The sequence below is a fragment of the Lepidochelys kempii genome, chromosome 5 (genome assembly GCF_965140285.1).
Source record: "Lepidochelys kempii isolate rLepKem1 chromosome 5, rLepKem1.hap1, whole genome shotgun sequence".
In the NCBI taxonomy this organism is placed as follows: Eukaryota; Metazoa; Chordata; order Testudines; family Cheloniidae; genus Lepidochelys; species Lepidochelys kempii.
Genome location: NC_136384.1, coordinates 41,301,096 through 41,322,224, shown reverse-complemented (window position 1 = coordinate 41,322,224; position 21,129 = coordinate 41,301,096). Strand labels below are relative to the sequence as shown.

The following is a 21,129-nucleotide window of genomic DNA, read 5'->3' as shown; positions in this document are numbered from 1 at the left end:
CAACTTCCTTTTCCGGCACAATGAAATTCTCAGCAATAAAAGTAAAGCTCATTTGTGCAGGAGACGGAACCTCCTCAGGTGCCGATCCAACACTGGAATGAACTCCCCCCAGGAACTAAGGACTAGAACAAACCTCAGCACTTTCTGCTTCAAGTGCAGGGCACATTTCATTGACCCTGCCTTCTCTGATATAAACATATAGCAACCGGCATATTTAACAATCACCACCATCACCTTATCAAAACAAGACAGTCCCCTCCACATGTCTCTCCCTCTGAGAAGAGGATGAGAAAACAAACAGTATGTGACAGAGGTGAAGTCACATTGCTTATGCACTACTGGGAGGCACTCAGACACTGCAGCAATGAATCTGATGTAAAAACCTATATATAATAGAAAAGTGGTTAGGATGTGTCAGTTCAAATGTGTTTGGGGTTTTTTTTCTGACAGAGGATACAGTTTCTGCAAAATCAACATTTTGCCATTTAAAAAAAATATTCCACCAGAAATTTTGAAATGAAATGTTTATTTGAGGTTGCATTAATCTGTATCTGCCTATGCTGCTACGGTGTCTCATGGGAGTTGTAGTTTTAGAGTTTCATGTCCCCATTATCCTCTGTGGCAGGGGTTCTCAAACTGGGGGTTGGGACCCTTCAGGGAGTCACGAGGTTATTATATGAGGGATCGCGAGCTGTCAGCTTCCACCCCAAACCCTGCTTTGCATCTAGCATTTATAATGGTGTTTAAATATATTAAAAATGTGTTTTTTAATTTGTAAGGGGGGGTCGCACTCAGAGGCTTGCTGTGTGAAAGGGGTCACCAGTACAAAAGTTTGAGAACTACTGCTCTATGGGCTCGGCCCTTTGGCCACACCACCTCTACCATGATGCAACTTGGCAGCTAACCCAGTGGGAGATACTGCAGGTTATCATGGGAAATGTAGACAGCCAGGGAGCCTGGCCCATATGGGCATGAGGCACCCAAACTACAACTCCCAAGAGACCACAAGGCAGCATAGGCAGATACAGATTACTTTCGAGAAATGAAATGTTTTGATTCAGGGAATGTTGAAACCATTTTTTTTAAATGTTGAAAAAAGTTTAGACATTTCATAATTGAAATTTTTTAGAACTTTTTGTTCTGCAAAAAATGTTCCTATTTTGAAATATTGGCATGTCCAACAGGTTGGGAATTCAATTTTTTCGATCGGCTGCAAATGAACCCAAGGTCTTTTCTGGTAAATTAAATAATTCTGATCAGGAAAGTACTCCTAACTTCAAAAGGTTATTTTAAAAACCTTGCCATCAATAAGAAATCAAAGCAAAAACAACACAATCCAAAGCTTCTATTTTTGCAGAATTCAAAAAACCATAATGGGGTGGTTTAGACAATATGAGTATGGATTTTGCCATGCAACTATTAGCATTAATGAATCATGCAACTCTTTGGTGCATCACACTAAAAATTTACCTCAATATTTTGTGCTCCCTCTACTGGCCAAGCAACATCAGTCACATTGTCTAGAAATTATTATTCCTGGAACTGTAATGACACTGCAGAGGAAAATGTTCTGGCATGATAAAACGCTATATAAATTGAAGTTGTTTATAAAAAACAAGGTGGGGAAGCTAATCAATCTGATTGGCTTACCATTATGCTAACCCATTACTGTAAACAGAGCTGTCCTCTGAGAACTGTATCTTGTCCCGGCCTGACAAAACAGAAATGCCAGAAATATACAGTGTCCTAAATTATGATTTAAAGGAGACTATGTTGTTTAGAGAGCAATTTACTATATCTGCAGTCATTCTGCTTCCTGTTAGATTCTACAGGTATTCAGGCAGCTACCTATGTGCATTTTTTGGTGCCTCAAAACCTTTAAAAATCTGGTCCTCTTCCCATTTAAAAATATTATTTATTTAAATCTCTATCAATGAAGGTTTTGTATGGGAATATTGTACTCAGCAAGGACTTCATCCTGTGACATACTGAGAGCTTAATGGGAGATGCTCAGCTCTTCAAGTACTTGGCCCTAAACGTGTAGCAATTGTTTTATAGGGAACCCCCCCCCCACACACACACACTACTGATATATCCCAATTGCTGCTTCAGGAAAAGGTTATTATAAAAATGTCATCTTTACTTGCCCTATTTAGGAAGCGATATAACAGCAAAATGGAAGTACTTAGTATTGCTACTAAGATTTTCCTTAAAGGATTGAGATGTGATTGAAAAGTATTAAATAATTTTCACAATGCCCCTGGGAGGTAGGTCTGTATTATTACACACCTCACAGATGATTAACCTAAAACACTGAGAGAGGTTAAACCCAACATTTTTAAACTTGGGGTGTGTGTGTCTCAAATCAATATTTAGGCATCTAAACAGAAGCTATGGTTGCTCAGCACAATGAAAATCAGGCCCCTTTTATTTAAGTGCTTAAATAGGGATTTAGGTGCCAACAATTGAAAGCTGTGGATTAAAGATGAGGGTTTTCAGAGATGACTCGTGATTATGGGTACTTCAGTTTTTGAGAGCCAAACCTGAGACCTCTTAAAAGGGTCTGATTTTTCAGCATTTTCTCAAAGTCAAATCTCTTTGAGGCTGTGGTTCCCAATTTTTTTAGGACTGAGGCATCCCTACAGGTATTTTAAAACTTGGTGGCTCCCCACAACCAAGTGCCATCATTTTTTTAACCAACTCAGGACACTACATTCAAGAGGGACACTAGAGTTACAAGGATTTTGCAACTTTTCTCATGCTTCAACCCCCCTGTTCTTTCTGGTCATTGCTGCTGCCCCACCAGTGCACAGCCCCAGTTAAGACCATTTATCGAGGATCTTGACTATTTCCTCATCAGTTGTTCAGGTTGGGGTTTCTTTGCAAAATAAAAATTCTTCAGCTATTGAACCTGCGTTTCCAAATCTCACATAACACAGAAGCTGAGCCATGCTAGCTATTCATCAAGATGCAATGCAAAATATTGACTTTTCTTAACTTGTTCTACCACCTGGTCCTGGATGTTTTCTACAAGTCATCAGTGAGGTGGCAGATGGTATTATTTGACACAGGAATGGTTTTCAGTGCCATGGCTGCTTGCTCCCTAGTCATAATTCTACATGTCACTGGCAGCTAGAAGTAGGAGCATCTCACCAATAGTATGTGCTTGTTTATTGGGGTGTGGTTGTTTGCATTGCAAGTCCGTGGCCAGAACAATAGATGCTTTAAGCTTTTAGAAGAACAGTTGCTTCTCTAGAAGGGACTTTTTTGTTGTTGTTTTAATTCTTCTTCTTTCAGAAGGAAAAAAATTGCAGCTCTTGTTTATGAATTCTGGGGTTTTTAAATGTGTCTGTACTTCCCCATGCCTCACACTGTCATTTACTTACACTCAAAAACAAATGACACATTGTGGCTGTGGACTTTCTGCAGTAATACTGAGACATGAAAATACAAACTAATGTAACCTGTTATCATATTGTCTACTTTTCTGTTTAATTTAATCAAAATCATCATTTTCTGCTGCCGAGTGTTTGCTCATGTAGGCGTAGCATTTGGTAAAAACTGTTCCTTTAGAAAGACAAGACACACCTGTTTCTCCCTCAGCCCCCTGCCCTTATCTGCTGGTGCTGCCGCTGCTGGCCATTGGAGCCTCTCTTTGCCCTCCACGCCGCCAGAGGGCTTTCTGCCCAGGATGCAGAGAGGCTCCCAGGCCTGGCCGCAGTACCAGCAACATAAGATGCAGATATGTGGATAAGACACAGTTGATTTTTAAGCCTAGTTTAACAGTTTCTCATTTAGGAAGAAAAAAACAGTAGGCATATTGATTAAATCCCTTCCCCCACCCCCAACCCTGATGGCTCCCCCATGAATGCTTTGTGGCTCCCTGTTTGGGAAACACTGCTTTAAGGGTCTCCAGTTGGGCACCCAAAATCATTATCCCACCTTTGAAAATCATGGCCTAAGTGACTAGTAGCAGAGCCAGGCAGAAAACGCAGATGTTCCAGCTCAAGGTGCTGAGTTCTAACTACTGAACACACTTTCGCTGTTAAACATACTGAAAACACATTATTTTATCTTGCTTGGTTTCTACCACCTAAACCATCTCTTCTGGAAGCTCTTTTCTAAAGCTCAGTACAATTCCAAAAACTTTTTTGGATAAAGAATGATTTTCATAGAGACTTAAGGTGCGCACCTAAAAAAAAAATGCTTTCATAGAAAAGCTTTTAATCTCTAACAGCTAAAGGACATTTTTTTGGAAGGAAGAGCAGAATGAGACAATGGTAGGTTGTGAACAAGAGCATACGGAGAGCACGATAGAGGTTGCAACCATGTTATATTGTCTAACTATATCAGTGTATTCTGATACTACACCATTGTTAAAGGGACCCTGACAACCTAATTTAAACCCCAACTTTGGTTGTGTTTTTAAAAATATATTTGTTTCCATATCCTGTCAGTAAGTCACTTTTTCCCGTCCAAACTTGTGATTTTAAAAGTGTTTTGTTTAGCTAGAACTAGCTTAAAACCAAATGGCTATTTCAACCCTATACTCAGAGTTGCTATTGTAATGCTTCAGCTACATTTATTTACCTATAACTGGAGTCCCCATAACATATTGCTGACACACCTCCACATTCTGGGTGTCAAACACATTCAGAGCCATGAAAAAAGACAGAGCCTAAGTGAGTGGAATGCCTGGGCACGTGCACACTCAGGGCATATTTACGCTACAGTCATGGGGTGTCACTGCAGCTTGTGTAGACATAAATGAGCTAGCTTTAAGCTTGGGTGTCAGAGCAGTGGAGCATGGCAGCTTGGGCTAGCAGTGCAACTAATTACCCAGGGTTCTGGGTGGGCTTGTACAGCCGGTGCTGAAGCACAAGCTTCATGACACCAGTACTTGAGCTTGGTAGATTAAAGCTAGCTTGGGTATGTCTACGCAAGCTGCAATCATATCTTGTGACTGCAGTGGAGACATACCTCAAGTCAGGGGTAGTCAACAGGTGGACTGGGGGCCAAATCTGGAACACCAGATACTTTTGAACGGACCGTGAAATCTCTTTATTTACTTATTAGCGTTATTGTGGTGTGAAAAATGTTTCTCTGGAATCTGGACCTTGACTATACCTTGACCAAGAAATTTGGACCTTGACAAAAAATAATTGACTACCCCTGCCTTAAGTTGTTAAGAACAAATCTATAGAGGGAGGCATTTATGCTTTGCATCTTCCATATCCAGCAGCCTACCCAGAGCAACTCTCCAAAGGCAAATAGGGACAAAGGAACGGTGAATCTGTGGAGGCAAGATATTTTGAGAATGCCAGATTTAGTAAATAACCTTGTTTTCTCCTCCATTAATTGCTTCCCTTGATTCCACTCTTGGAATTTAGCCATTACAAGCGTCTGGAATCACAAATGATTATTTTTGTGGTTTTTTTTTTCCCCTGTGACTTAAAACTGACTAAATCAATTTCATTCACAATTTGTATTTTAAAAGGGTTTAAATGAGCATCTGCAAATCATGCTTTAGTCCAGAGCAAATTTTCATGACAGAATCACAAACCCATCTAAGTAAGGGTTTATAATATAAATGGTGACACCATTAGGCAGCAGAAATACAGTGCTATTGATGCAATCTGAAATAAGCTGTCTCCTTCTTTAACATACAAACTTTGGAGTCCGGGAATTAGAGAATTACAGAGCGAGGCCAAAATGTTCAGTTAGGCACTAAATCCAGAATTTTGGGACCTAAATAAGTGTCTTAACTTTCAGTGACTTGGAGCACCCACAACTGCCACTTAATACACTGTCATAATGTGAAGAACTGTGCGTTGTAGCAACTGCATATTAAACTCCATTTCCCCTATGTGATAGCAAATCACGATTTTATCATGAGTCTTGCAATATTCTGTGTTTTTTCATAAACCCCAGTTTCTGAGGTCTTGTGATTAATGAGACTCATCTTTCTTTCTTTAAACAAACAGAGTAAGTTTCTAGCTCTCCTGGTTGTGGAGGAAACCTTGAAAACAGAATCCTAAAGATTCAAAAAGCAGAAAGCAGATGAAAAGACTGCCACAATTTTATCTCATTATTTTGGGAAGCCTGATTTATGACAATATAGAGCTTTGTCCTGTCCTGCAAAGTGGTAATTGAGTTCAACTCCCATTTACATTAATAGGATTTGGGGATGCTTAGCACCAACCATAAGATGCTCAGAACTTCACAGATTTTGGCTCTAAAACTTTAAAAACCAAATTAATGCCTGACTCTTGCCACCCTTATTCACGTCAGTAATCCCTAATCATGGGTAGTATCAATGAAGTCAACGGGGCTACTCCCTTGGGTAGGCATTGCAGGATTAAACATTATGACTGAAATTCATCCCTGTGCAGAGGTCCAGCATAAGGGATGTGCACAATCTGTTTCTTCACTTCAGCAGGTGGGTATTTTAGTTGTAAGAATGCTTGATAGAGATCTTGTAGGTGTTTGTCTCTTTCTGAGGGATTGGAACAAATGCGGTTGTATCATAGAGCTTGGCTGTAGACAATGGATCGTGTGATGTGGTCTGGATGAAAGCTGGAGGCATGTAGGCAGGAATAGCTGTCAGTAGGATTCCGGTACAGGGTGGTGTTTATGTGACCATCGCTTATTAGCACCATAGTGTCCAAGAAGTGAAGAAACAGATTGACAGAGCCAGAAGAGTACCCAGAAGTCACCTAATACAGGACAGGCCCGACAAAGAAAATAACAGAACGCCACTAGCCATCACCTTCAGCCCACAACTAAAACCTCTCCAATGCATCATCAAAGATCTGCAACCTATCCTGAAGGACGACCCATCACTCTCACAGATCTTGGGAGACAGGCCAGTCCTTGCTTACAGACAGCCCCGCAACCTGAAGCAAATACTCACCAGCAACCACACACCACACAACAGAACCACTAACCCAGGAACCTATCCTTGCAACAAAGCCCATTGCCAACTGTGTCCACATATCTATTCAGGGGACACCATCATAGGGCCTAATCACATCAGCCCACAATATCAGAGGCTCGTTCACCTGCACATCTACCAATGTGATATATGCCATCATGTGCCAGCAATGCCCCTCTGCCATGTACATTGGTCAAACTGGACAGTCTCTATGTAAAAGAATCAATGGACACAAATCAGATGTCAAGAATTATAACATTCAAAAAGCAGTTGGAGAACACTTCAATCTCTCTGGTCACTCGATTACAGACCTAAAAGTGGCAATACTTCAACAAAAAAACTTCAAAAACAGACTCCAACGAGAGACTGCTGAATTGGAATTAATTTGCAAACTGGATACAATTAACTTAGGCTTGAATAGAGACTGGGAGTGGATGGGTCATTAAACAAAGTAAAACTACTTCCCCATGTTTATTCCCCCCCCTCCACTGTTCCTCAGACGTTCTTGTCAACTGCTGGAAATGGCCCACCTTGATTATCACTACAAAAGGGTCCCACCCCCCCACCCCACCCCATGCTCTCCTGCTGGTAATAGCTCACCTTAAGTGATCACTCTGGTTACAGTGTGTATGGTAACACCCATTGTTTCATGTTCTCTGTGTATATAAATCTCTCCACTGTATTTTCCACTGCATGCATCCGATGAAGTGAGCTGTAGCTCACGAAAGCTTATGCTCAAATAATTTTGTTGGTCTCTAAGGTGCCACAAGTACTCCTCTTCTTTTTGCGAATACAGACTAACACGGCTGCTACTGTGAAACCTTCCGTGAAAGCGTACTCAAAGAAATATCACTGTGAATCTAAGGATAATTCAGAATATAATTTAAATGTATTAAAATTCATTAATTTTCCATAATTAAGTCACTTATTTTTTTAAACTCCATAGAAACAAAGAGGAATCAGTACATGATTGTAGCATAGCAATTATTGGCACGTTTCACATCATTCACGTTTGACAGTAGCAGGTGATTTAGAAATCTGGAAGAACACAGAGAACAGGTACAAATTTAAGGCCCATTCTTGCTTTCAGAGCCTAATCCTACTCCCATTGCTCCCACTGGGAATTTTGCTACTGACTTCAACGAAGATGAATCAGAACACAGGTGTTCCTTCATACACTAAATTCCCACTGAAATCAGTGGGATTTTGGGGTCTTATTGTGGGCCTCATGTTTCTCCATTTAGAGGGAGATTTTTAAAAGCCCCCAAGGGGTTTAAGTTGCATTCAATGGAACCTGAGTTCCTAAATCTCTCACAAGGTTTTGAAAACCTGCCCTTACTAGTTTTCTAAGGGGAGCAGCAGTTTCCCTGCTCGAATAGTAAACATAATTCTCCTGTACAGATTGTGCCTAAACAAATGATCCACATGAACTAGTTCTATTTCGGTTCGACAGTAAATACATGCATTAAGAAGCCACAGTATTAAAATTCCTCTTCAATGTGGCAATTTGTGGAATAAATAGACTAAAAGGACTTCTGGTTCTGAGTGTGGTTTATTATATATACCACGGGTTCTCAAACATCATTGCACCACGACCCCCCTTCTGACAACAAAAATTACTACACAACCCCAGGAGGGGGGACTGAACCCTGAGCCTGCCTGAGCCCCACCAGCCCAGGTGGAGAGGGAGGTAAAGCCCAAGGGCTTCAGCCCCAGGCAGGAGGCCTGTAACCTGAGCCCCGACACTGAGGGCTGAAACCCTTGGGCTTTGGCCCCGGTCTTCAGCTTTGACCTCGGACAGTGGGGCTCAGGCTTTGGCTTCAGCCATGGGCCCCAGCAAGTCTAAGCGAGCCCTGGTGACCCCATTAAGATGTGGTCATGACTCACTTTGGGGTCCCATCTCACAGTTTGAGAACTGCTGGTATATACTGATTCCTTGAAAAATAGGATTTTGCATCTTTGAATCCAGTATACATATTGCTGTAAAGTATTTTGTTGTTCTCTTTTCTCTGATAATCAGAGAGGTCACAGTATTAGCACACCATAAACAAAACCCAAACAGATGGACTAAGTGAGATGCAATCTTCTCGTATTTTAATAAATTCAAGGCCTGATTATTCCGTCAGCTGACATGGACAACTTCCATTGAAACGAAGGGGAGTGGTGCACTACTGGCAGGATAACTGGGCTCCTCCAGCTGTCTTTGGGCTGATATTGCATTCCTTGAACATCCCAAACTTCCAATATTGGGGACACATGAGGTGTTGGGGGATGTACGGAATATAGGATCAAGTCTGCTCGGGAGTGGGGGGAATACAGCAATAGGGTTACTAGTGTATTCAGAAATTGTTTTCTTCTACAGTTCTAAGTAAGCTTGAGTATGCCTCCTTTATACTTTATCTGAGGGTGCAGTCACAGGTTAAACTCACTGTTATGTATTCTGCTGCTATTTTTACTTTTCTGCTGAATGTATCTGCATGTGCTTTGATCCAACAGGTGCCTTTATTTCAAAATAATCTTGCACCTGAGAAGCTATATAAAGTAATCAATAAAAGGCACCTTAGAAACTAGTGCTCCACCCAGTACTTCCATTATACATAATTGTGGGTCAAATTCTGGCACCTTTATTCACCCTGAATAGTATCTCACTCCACAAGAAATCCCACTGAAATCGATGGAACTATTCATGAAGTAAGGCAGAATCTGACTGACGGTTTTTAAGAATCCAGCTTCCTAAGAATTTAAAATTTAGGATTTCAATGTTCTTATCTAAAACAAATCAATAATATGCTATAACAAAATCAAGCAATTAGTTAAGGTTTTTATTTGCTGCAACCCAGCATATGCAACCCTGTGCAGAGGGGCAGCAAAGGCTAACGATCCACTTAAGTGCTCAAAACAGGGCTTAAATGGTACCTGGGTCATGTGCTGGTTTTCTGCTGGGGATAAATTTGATCTTTTGTGCATTTGCCAGCACACCAGGTCAGATTCGTCCTTGGTGAAACTCCACAGACCTTCACATAGTTGCACCAGAGATGAAATTGGTTCATTGAGTTATAATGAAATCCTTTTGGGGCAAGGACTGTCTCTTACTATATGTTTGTATAGTGCCTAGCACAGTGGCACATGATCTTGATTGGTTTTCTAGGCACTAGAGTAATGCAAAAAATAAATGATAACTCTTATGAGCCATGTAAGTCTTTTTTTGAGGGCTTAACTGGTACTTAATTGGTGCATAAACTGAGGCTGGCTCTCTTCACAAGGGTGAAACGCAACCTTTGTTATATTTTTCTGTTCTTTGTATGGATCTATCACACAGCAACAGGGAAGAGAAAAACATTTTATTAAATAGGAAAACCTGATTGTCAAACAGCAAAAGTCAGGAAAGGGATGCGAGGAGATGTGTAATTACTGAAACGATTTTTACGTCTTTTTTTAATTGACTAGCTTACACATTGGCCATGTCCCTTTACATCATTTTTAAATATACAGTGGTCAAACACAGTGTATTTTGGTGACTTCAGTTGCTGTGGGCCAAGTTTTGATCTCTGCTATGGCAGTATAAATCTGGAGTAATTCCATAAGTGAGAAATCAGTGAACCTCCACATTTAAAATGGTGCAAATGAAATTAGAATGTGGCTCCATAATGTTCTGTACTCCCACTAAATAACAGATTTTTTGTAAGAGTTTAAGGGGGCTATAGTAAATGTTAACAGAAGTTGCACATGCATGCGTGCACACACACATTGTATATCATGCCTTATTTATGATGGAATGGGAATGTTTATAACAAACATGGGCTAGATCTTGCAAGCTCTTGTTCATTTGGAGCTGGATTTTGCTACCTTCACTCATGTTTAATAGTATCTTATTCAGTGATTAGTCCTTATAAAATAAATAGGACTTCTTGCCAAGTAAGGTATTACTCCACATAATTTAGGGTAGTAGAAGCTGCAGCGCAGAAGCCCAGATATTTGTTGTTTTTAGTCAGATCCCCCATAAAATTCCACCCTTCTGCTGTTCTAAAAACCTTTGCAATACTTGGGCAATAGCAGATTAATGTAGGAATAGCTGAGTCCTTAGATATACCATTTACTATAATAAAACACTGCATTGAAAATTCATTTAAGGCCTTTTCTCTTACCACTTTTTTTTCTATTTAATTAAAATTATACATACATAATGGGCCAGATTCTGTTACAGCAAGGTAAAGTCCTATTGAACTCAATAGTTAAATTATCTCTGATCCCAAACATTTCCTATGTGAAAAAGCTAAGATAGCAAAAGGCAAGTTTGGCCCTAAAAATACCCCAGCCATAAACCATGGCAGGATACAGGGGCACCACTTGGTCCCCAAGACTCAAGGAATTAATGCCAGCATCACTCTCCCCTTGTACGAGTGCTCTGGGAAAGGACTGAAATGGCAGCTGCAGTGAAAAGAGTCAGGGAGGGTAGAGGTTCACGTTCTGTGTGCTGAGAGCTTTGGTTTGTTGTTCTTTTGCTTACATTACCTCACTTTGACTCATGATTATAAAAATTCTCTCCTGCTGACCAGCCCTTACTGACTGTTGCGTGTTATGTTTCTGCTGAGCCATCCTTATTCTTGCAGTGCCTTCTTTAATTTCACAATTAAATAGCACGGTTAAAACTTTTTCTATTATGTCTGTCTTAATATAGCTCTCACGTGGTTACAGGTCTGAATTGTCCTTTTTTTTTTAAACTTGGCTTTTTCAACATGTGCAATATTTGGACCAAGATACAATTTATTTGTTTGCTTTAGAAAACTTTGATTTGGGGAAGTTCATAGAAATTTTAATAAAAACACAACCACAAATGGGTTTGAATTCAGCTTTTTGTTACAGCCATGGCAATTTCTGGGTATTAAATAAGCCAGAGAGGAGTGATCCTCTGTTGGTCCAGAAAACAATATAAATGTATTGAAAACCACCAGGAAAAAACAACAATAAAATTGAATAAATATTACATAGTTCAAGCAAGACCATATTCAGTGTTTTTGTGTGATGTCAGGAGTGGAATGCAATGTGGCCAAAGTAAAGCTGTGGGAGCCTTAACTTTTGTACTTCCTGAGTGTTTATGATTTTTTTTTAAGCTATGCTGCCTTAGTATTTGCAATGATTTTGTTATAAAAATAAATATACTATAGTGTAATATAAGGAAACTTTGTCTTGGAATTCTCACAACAAGATTCACTGCTATAGCTTATAATGGCACCATAACCATTTGATGGGAACTTTTCCTTGTACTGTTACATAATCACTTAACTATTTATTACTGGCTCTCTATCAAGAGACCCGCTAGGATACTCAATTATATTATCAAGGTCTCTGGAAGCAAACCTTGAGTAATTTTACAGGTTACTAAAAATATAACATCAAGCAGGAAATAGCCAAAGGTTTTGTGCAGTTCTGTAAAGTCTGGATAATCCCTCAAAAATACAGCTCTCTGTCTGAACAGAGAGTCCAGGTTTTCAAAGTTAGATGCACACAACTGCATGCGTGCACACATGTTTGCATGACCAACTTCCATACAAAATGAGCCAATATTCACAGTAAACCATCCATTAGCACATAGACATGGCCAGTTAGATGTTTAGTTAGCTATGTGCACACACAGCATATGAATTATACATGCATATCTGAGTATATAAATAGGCAGTTGCAAAAAAGTGTGTGTGCAGTGGTGCATAAATGTGTTTGAAACTCCAGCCCTGAGTTCTCTCGCTCTCCTTGTTTGTGCCCCAAAACAATAATGTACTTTGCCCACAAACCCAGCTCTCCACTCACAGCTCCCTTGCCAATCACTGCCCCTGCCCAGTCCCTTACTTTCCTATAGACCAGATCCTCTCCAAAAAAAGAACTGTATCTCCTCAGTACTTTCTCCTTCATCCTCATCCAGATGTCTTTCCCATTTTTAAATCTTCCTCTGAACTCTACCTTTAAAGAAAATCTTGCTGACTCATTTTCTATTGCTGCTGTCGTCTCTGCTCCTTTGACCATAACCTGTGATCCTACACGCACATATAATATGAAGTAGAATTCTATTGAAATTCTAGGTTCTGATACCATAATAACCTGCAATAATTCAGCTCAAGAGCCAAATCCTATTCATCTTATTCTTGAAAATAGTCTCTTTAAAGTTAATGGGATTCTTGTGGGAGTAAGGTGAGCAGGATTTGAGCTCAAGTGGTAAGGCATGAGCACCATCAGAAAGGATTTCCTTGCATATCCATTGCTGCAAAATGAAGATATAAAGTTGGAATGTTTCTACTTCAAAATGTTTTAATTTATATTTGTTATTCCCCAAAATTCATAATAGTGTTGGTGTGAGGCAACATCAATATATTACTTCATACACTACCTGCTTATTTATGGGAACTTCAGAGAAACATGTTTCAACAACAAAAATATATAAGCAAGCAACTTAATATAAGGGTGTAATTGCGTTTAGGCTCTTGTTACATCATTACGATGGAGTTAGAGCGCTTTTTCACAAGAAACTAAATTGAATTTCTTTGTACTGCCCTGTAAGGTTTTTAAAGATTTCGTAGTGTAAAGAGCATTATTTTATCTGAAGCATTTTCTGAGTATGGAACATTCCAGGAGCGGCCAAATTAATATCGGGCCAGGACTGCATTATCCCCTCTCAAAGGAACACCTGCAGGCTGGGGACACTGCAGCCGTGTTCCTGAGGAGTCTACTATGGAGTTCCTCCCACATCTTTATGCTGTGGTGCTGTGCCTCCATGTGATAGCCCAGCGGGCTCCATCCAGAAAAATGGAGAATTCCCATAGTCCATCTCTGGCTCTACACTAGCTCTGGCTCTGCTTTTGTCTGCTCGCTCCTCACCCCTGACCTGACCAGTCTCCACCCTCTCTCGTGTGAACCCCTACACCAGGTCCATAAGAGAAGGCGAGAGAGTTGGGAAGGTGGCTTTCCCCAGCTGACTACTGTAACTTTGGATGCTGTATCAGAATTTTCGGGAACTATACGTGCAGTACACAGAGACTCCCGTGATATTCAGTGTATGAACAGAGAACGTGCATTTTTGATTAAACATGTTTATGGCTACTTAATATTTTCAGCTGTTTCTTATTCCTTTAACTACAATATATTTTAAGTGGCACTAACTGCCAAAGAGGCAATGTTAGACATTTTTCTTGGTATTAAAATCAATGTGGGGGCTGTGTCCTCACAACAAACTCAATGTCAAAGCAGCACTTTTCCTGCTGTCTTGTTTTTTGTCTTTCTTCTTATGTCTCTCTCTCTCGCGCTCATTTACTTTTAAAGGCTACAGAAGACACCTGTCCCTCCCTTTCCTTTGCTAACTGCCCTCCTCCTCAGATGCCCCTTTCCTGCCCCTCCACAACGGATGCCATCTCTTCCTGTTCCCCACTCATTCCTGTCCATTTATTTCCTGCTCTAACTTTTTATCCTCCCATGTTTCATCCCAATCCTGCCTCTCCTTGTGCTGCTGCCTCCTGACCAGTGCATTCTAGTCCTCAAAAATCTCTACTCCCGCTTCTTTCCTTTCTATTCTGTTACCATCCCGAATGTGTTTCCCCCTCCAGTCTGTCTTCTCCTATCTCAGTCCAGCCCCCAACCCATGTTCAATACATCATTCTTCTTACAGAATTAGGGACCAATACGCCATGTCTGTTGCCATCTCTATTTCTTTCCCACTCTGAATCCTCATTGTATCCCCATCTCCACCCTTCCCTGACCTGGCCCTCTTAATCCAGTCCTCAAACACTGCATAAAACAAGTTAATTTGGCTCTCCCTGTTGCTCTCATTATTCAGGTGAAGGAGGTTAAGCATGCGAAGCACATCTTGTGAAGTGCCTACTGGACAAAATAAGCAATGTACAGTGAACTGTTGGGTTTTTAATACTTACCAGTTGTTATGGATATCACATTATTTACAGTTGTTTAATACAGTCTTAGATGAGTTACAATGTCAATTTCATAGCACTTGCAGGACATCTCTGTGACTGCATCAGATTTCTATCTGAGACATGAACATGTTAAAATCATATCTTTTGAAACAAGCATATTTCCTTACCTTTGTTATTACAAATGGAATGAATTTTTAAAATAGTAGCTATTTTGGGGGGGTTGAATTTTTAGTGCGGTCAGACCTAGGTTTTGTAAGAGTTTGTCTTTTGCTTGGGAAACAAATTGGAGTGAACAGTGTCTATTTAAAAGAGAATTTTGCATAAAATTCTGAAAAAAGAAGAAAATTATACCAAAAGCACTGTGTTTTTTCTGTTTTGGTTTTGGAGTGAGATTCACCAGTGGTATAGAAGGCCAATAAAAGGCTCTCCATCTCAGTTAAGCCCAATAGGGGCTAGCTTGGGGAAATCATGGGCAGAGCAGCCACACAGGAATCTCCATGCATCATCTGTGTGTCACAGAAAGCATCTCCATGTTGGATCTTCACAGGCAGGCACAGAAGGCTATGGCGAGCTAAGGGAGATATACATTTATGTTGATGCAGTGGCCCTAATACCCTGCACGGCTGGTGTTGACGTACTGGTGGCAGCTACTACAGTTTATAGTCTGAAACAGCAGAAGCAGGAGTGCTATGCAGCAACCACTAATTGGCAAGTGGATTTCACCTCCACAGAACCCAAATACTCAGGCTTTATGAAGGTGGGGGGAGATTTTACCCTTATTGGAGAGTGCAACTTTTTCTCTTCGTTTATCCTGTAATGAGCCATAATCCTGAGTTTGTGATGACACATTCAGTTCCCATGACAAGGATGTGATGTCACAAATTTAGTAATATAGCTTTACTGCAGACTCAAATAGGGAAAGATGGTCTGGGAGGCTGTAGCCCTCATATCAATACAAATAGATGAGAGTTAGCAAACATAAGAAAGATGATTAAATATAGGCATATGTGACAGGTGAATACAGATGTAAATTATGGAAATGATTTATGTTTAAGTTCTATGTATTTTAAAGTATGTCCCACTTCAAGGGCTTGATCCTGCAAGATGCTGAGTTAGTTCAAGTCCCACTGAAGTTGGTGGACAACAAGGCGGTCCTTTAAATTACAGGAGGCACTAGGCAACTTGCAGGATCCAAACTTAAAATCTCTAAGGCAATAGCTCCTAAAATTGTGGTCTGTGGACCACTTATGGTCTGAGGAGCACTTGCTGGTGGTCCGTAGAGAGCTTGGTTTTTCTCATCCTTGTTTTCAGCTGACAGAAACAGAACAGATGTGAAGGGAGGACTAAATGAAGAGATGTTGTGATTAACTTTTTTTTCCAAAAAGGACAAAATACTCATTACATTAAAGAGAACTGAAAATACAAATATTTCCCCTCTATGTTTTTTTGATGTAAGCAACAGCTGTAGTTCCCACAGGGATGTCACACAGTAGCAAATGAGACAGGAGATGGTCCACAAGACAATATTTCCTTTAAGATGTGATCCATGCTAGGATAAACTTTGGGGAACTGCTGATCTAGGGGTAAATAGCCATAAGGGCAGAAGTTTAGTCTCTTTATTTTGTACATGCAAAATCAACTGTAGGTGTAAAGCAGAGTATTAGCACCTCTAAATACCTGCACCGCAAGTTCAGTTGCAGGTGTAAATTTTACAAATGTAAATTGCAGCTGCAAAAGGGATGCTGGTCTCTTGAAAATTTTTCCCATAGTCTGTTACCTTAGCCTCCAAAATGAGATAAATTTTAGCAGGGCAAAAAAAAAGTGTTTTAAGAAATGTAAGAATTCCCCTTACATGAGTTCTGAGCGGTGTGCCATTTTAATACTTCTGAGTGGCTTAGTGATCAAATTGGTGATTTCTCTCCCTGCACAGGCTATTTAGCTATTTATAAAACCATATTAAGGCCTGTTCCCGCAGTCTTTAGTCATGTAACACTCCCACTGTGTTAGGACTGCAGGATCAGGTCCATGGAATTTCACCCTGGAAGCTCAACCACGGATTATATCCTTTTGATCATTTTGTGTTGTGTCAAACCCTTCTCACTTTACAGAAAAGTCGCAATGAAATGAATAGGATACTATCATCAGTATGATTTGGCCCATAATGATGCTGTGATAAGGATTTGTACATTCCGTAAACTCCAAGACCATACATCTCTTAATTTAAATCCTAACAATGGAGTCTGCATAGACTGTAGTATAACAGTTTGGTGCCTTTGCCCAAAGCTCCATTGAAATACTGTTTAGCAACCAGAAACTTGAATATTATGAAGGTACTTGCTTGAATGGAAGAAATCTAAGAAGACTCTTACCCAGAGATTGCTGCTAGTTTTTGGTGCGCCTGATAGGCCATCTCACATCCTTTGGTTCTAGTCTTTTGCATTTCAGCATTTAGAGACGGACAACTGACGGAGACGTCCCCAATGGAAATGACTAACTCCCGGTATAGAGCCACCAGGGTATTGAACTCCTGAACAAGCTGAAAAACAGATTTTTACTTACATGAAACATTTAACTAATTGATAAAATAATAGGGCATTTATAAAAACGTTCCTATTTCAAGGCCTGCTCCTATTGACTTCACAGAGAATGGGATCAAGTCCTTAACATTTAGTAAATGGGTGGGGCCTTCATGTGAGCTACCTTATGTGTACATGTTCTCTTGCAGGAAAGTAATATTCCAACTAAACCTCTGAACGTGTTCGGGTAGTTAATCTTAAATATTATGCAGACATAAATAACGGCTTTTCTTCTCCTGATAGCAAGATATTATTTTTTATCATAATGAAAGACAAAAATGTCTCCAGAGATGATTCCCTTCACTCCCTCTGGTTTCTGATTAGCAACACATTTATGGAGTGGAAAGTACCATTCATTTATGCGCTGAAGTCTTTGCTAATTTATTTTGTAATGATTTCCTTCCTGTCACTGACCTCTAACCCAGATTTCAGACTTGAAATTGATCTGAAGTTGTTGGCTGATAAGATGTACTCCAAAGGCACTTTCCACTTAGTATTCCAGAAAGCACTTTGGCCAGTGTGAAATAAACAGACAAAGAAATAGATAAACCTCTCAGCCTTGCCACAGAAATACTCTAACCCGGCATCACACTAGCAGACACATTTGGACACTATTGGATAAATCTTTACATTCACAGCATTGGAAAAATTATTATTTTGTTCCATTAATCTACAATGTGTGTTCTTTTTATTTCAAAGAAACAAAATATATGTTGACTTTGAATGCAGTCATGATCTGCAAGAGATAAAAGCATGAATAAAGGCCACTTGTAGTGGGGAAGAAGGACGTAAAAAAATGGATTTACCTGGATCCTACCAGATCCAGCCAAATTTTTGAGACAACCCGCAAATTCTAATGCCTAAATAGAGAGCAAGGGTAGCTGCTCATATTGCACCAAGAAATTCTGGGCTGGGCCCAATGCATCCCTGTGCAAGGGTGCTATAAAAACCCGTCTCCCACACCTGGATCCTGCCAATTTTGTCCCTTCCTCCCCAAATTCCCTAGCATGAATAAGAGAACCGGTTTAGCTCGTCTAGTGCACCAAAACAATCCAGATCCTCATGCATCCTCATACATCTGCTAAAAAACAGATGCAGCACGTGGATCCTGCTAAATTTGGCCTCAAGTCCCCAAGTTCCATGGCCTAAGAGGAGAACAAGTGTAGATGCTAGTGCACAAAATAATAATAATAACAATAAATTAATAAAAAAATAAATCTGGACCTCAATCCATTGTGGTACAAAGTTCCATCAAAACCTGACACCTGGATTCTGGTGAAGACGGCCAAATGTTGGCAGTTATCACCCCAAAGCCACTGCCTAAATAGAATGCAATGGTAGCTGCTACTATGCCACCAGAAAATGCGGATCCTTGTACATCTGGGAACAGCAATAGCACAAAAAGCTGGATTCAGCACCTGGATCCTGCTGGGTCTCAGCAATTTTTGGTCCCAAACTTTTGTTTTTTTAATCTCAAATCTAAACATTCTACTAGCTAAATAGTGCAGCTTCTCCAATTCCACTTCTTCTCTGTTAAGATGTTCAAATTTGGGGGATTAGAATGAAAAAACATTGCTAGATATATGTATTTATAGTGCTGCCGTGACAGCTTGCAATAGGGTCTGGACTTTTTTGGTGCACTCAGAGGTGCTACATTTCCTCCTCTACTTAGACACTTGAATTTGGAATATTAGGGCCAAAAATTGGCAGGATCTGGCAGGATCCAGATACCCCAGTACATGTTCCAGTGATAGAGGGCTGAGATTCAGGGTTCAGATTTTTAATGAAAAATAGCATCAACTCCACCTGTTTTCTAGTTAGTCTCTAATTTGCAGAGTTGGGGCCCAGTATTGCTGAGGTCCAGCTGGATTCAGGTGCCAGGGACAGGACGTTGTGCTGCTGTTTTGCTGGGGTCCAAATATTTAGGGCATACTAAGAGTGACTACCTTAGTGAAGAAATTTTGTGCCCTTACATTTGAGGGGCCAAAAAATTAGATGGATCCAGTAAGATCCTGGTGCTTAATCTAGTATTTTGCTCTGCTAAGGTGTATGGAAGTCCAGATATTTTTGGCATACTAAAAGCACCTCTACTTGTTATCTATTTAAGTGGTGGATTTTAAAGGGTTGGGGCCAAAATTGGCAGATTTCAGCAGAATCTAGGTGCCAGATCGTGCTTTTTGCAGCATTGCTAGGCTGAGATGAATCAGGATACAGATTTAATTAGTGCAGTTGGAGTAGCTACACTTGTGATCTTTCTAGGCAAGACATTAGAATTTGGGCGGGTTGGGGCCAAAATTTGGCTGGATCGTGTGTGTGTGTGTGTGTGTGTGTAGGGGGAGGGGGGTCAGGGAGTGCCGGAGCCGGTTTTTTTGCAGCACTGTTGCAATGGGATGCAGTGGATCTGGATTATTTTGGTGCTCTAGCCGCTGCTACCCTTGTTTCCTAGTTTGCTAATACAATTTTGGGGGTTGAGGGTCAAAAATCTGCAGGGTCCATCAGTTCTCCCCCCTCTCGCGGCACATGGTCTGTCTTTAGCCATTACGGCTCGGGCGAAAGGGTGTCAACTTAACCCGGGGCTGCAGTTTTAAAAATAGTGCAGCTGCAAGTGATCCGAATAGACAAGCTGGAGGGGGGGCGTGGCACGACCGCAAACTACGAAAATACATTGGGGGAAAGAAAAAAAAAAAAAGCAGCCCTTTGTTTTACCCACCATCTTGCAGTCCTCCAGGGCTCTCTGGGTTTTGTAGGAGCCCTCAGAGCCGCTGCCCCGGCGTTCCCCGTCCCCGCCGGGCAGGGGGGGTTTGCTGATCTGGAAGATAGAGCCGGCGGTCCTGGGGCGCTTCTTGCGCCCATTCGGTGCAGAACTCATGCACACGCATCCACCAAGCAAAAGCAGCTGCACTGATCCCAGCAGGAGCGGGCAAATTTCTCCCCCCACCGGCAGCGGCTCGGCGACCAGGAGTCCGAGGAGGGATCCAGAGTCACTTTCCTCTCCCCACACTTCTCCCGTCACAGACTGAAATGCGGCAGCGGCGGCTGGTCACCTTCAGCGTGCAGGAGCGCGGGGCCCGGCAGCATCCTTCCCACTCCAGCCAGGAAGGGGAGCGGGCTCGTCAACTTCTCCGGCTCAGCAGCATGTCAGCCCCGTGCTGGCGCGCTGAGCCCTCCTCCCGTCGGCATCGATTTGCAGGTCGGGCAGATGCAGCCGGGGCTGGCAGCTGGCAGCTGCCATTCAGGGGGGAATTCAGCCTTCCAAACCCGCGCCGCTGCTGCCGGGGCTGCCTCTCCTGGTGTCTTCCCAGGGCGGCGCCAGCTTCTTCATCCCCCCGCCCCGGCCCTGCGGGAGAGAAGGGCCGCGTGTGTGCGGACCGGCGCCTTCCTGGACTCTAAGCGTTCGCCTGGCTCCGGTCTCCAAGGGCTCGCCTGGCTCAAGATCCCATCTGAACCCTTTGGTGGGACTGGTTAGACGTAGGGAATCGGGCAGACTGACGTGGTGAGCAACATGGCACATTGATAGGGCGGGAATACTAATGCGATCCATGCGTGCAACTCCCCCTACAGTGTATATATACACATTAACCCAATCCCATCCGCCAGGAGCATCACTTGCAATGCCGTATTACTTCATCGGCTCTAGTATTAGAGAGCAGACGTGTCAGAGTGAAACTCCTTACCCCCTGTCCCTATTTCAAGCCAAGTATTTATG

The 21,129-nt window shown here is 41.5% G+C and overlaps 1 protein-coding gene across 2 annotated transcripts in view; it reads right to left on the bottom strand.

Annotated features, from left to right (window-relative positions):
* The window catches only part of RGS7BP (regulator of G protein signaling 7 binding protein), a 79,259-nt gene extending 58,358 nt beyond the window's left edge, over positions 1–20,901 (bottom strand). For both annotated transcript variants that reach the window (XM_073346193.1, XM_073346194.1), the window contains exons 1-2: positions 20,134–20,901; positions 17,217–17,383 (exon numbers count right to left, since the gene is read on the bottom strand). In XM_073346193.1, coding sequence (XP_073202294.1) covers positions 17,217–17,383; positions 20,134–20,292 — 326 coding nt within the window. In that variant the 5' untranslated portion in view covers positions 20,293–20,901. The remainder of the gene's footprint in view (positions 1–17,216; positions 17,384–20,133) is intronic.
* Positions 20,902–21,129: the final 228 nt, after the last annotated feature.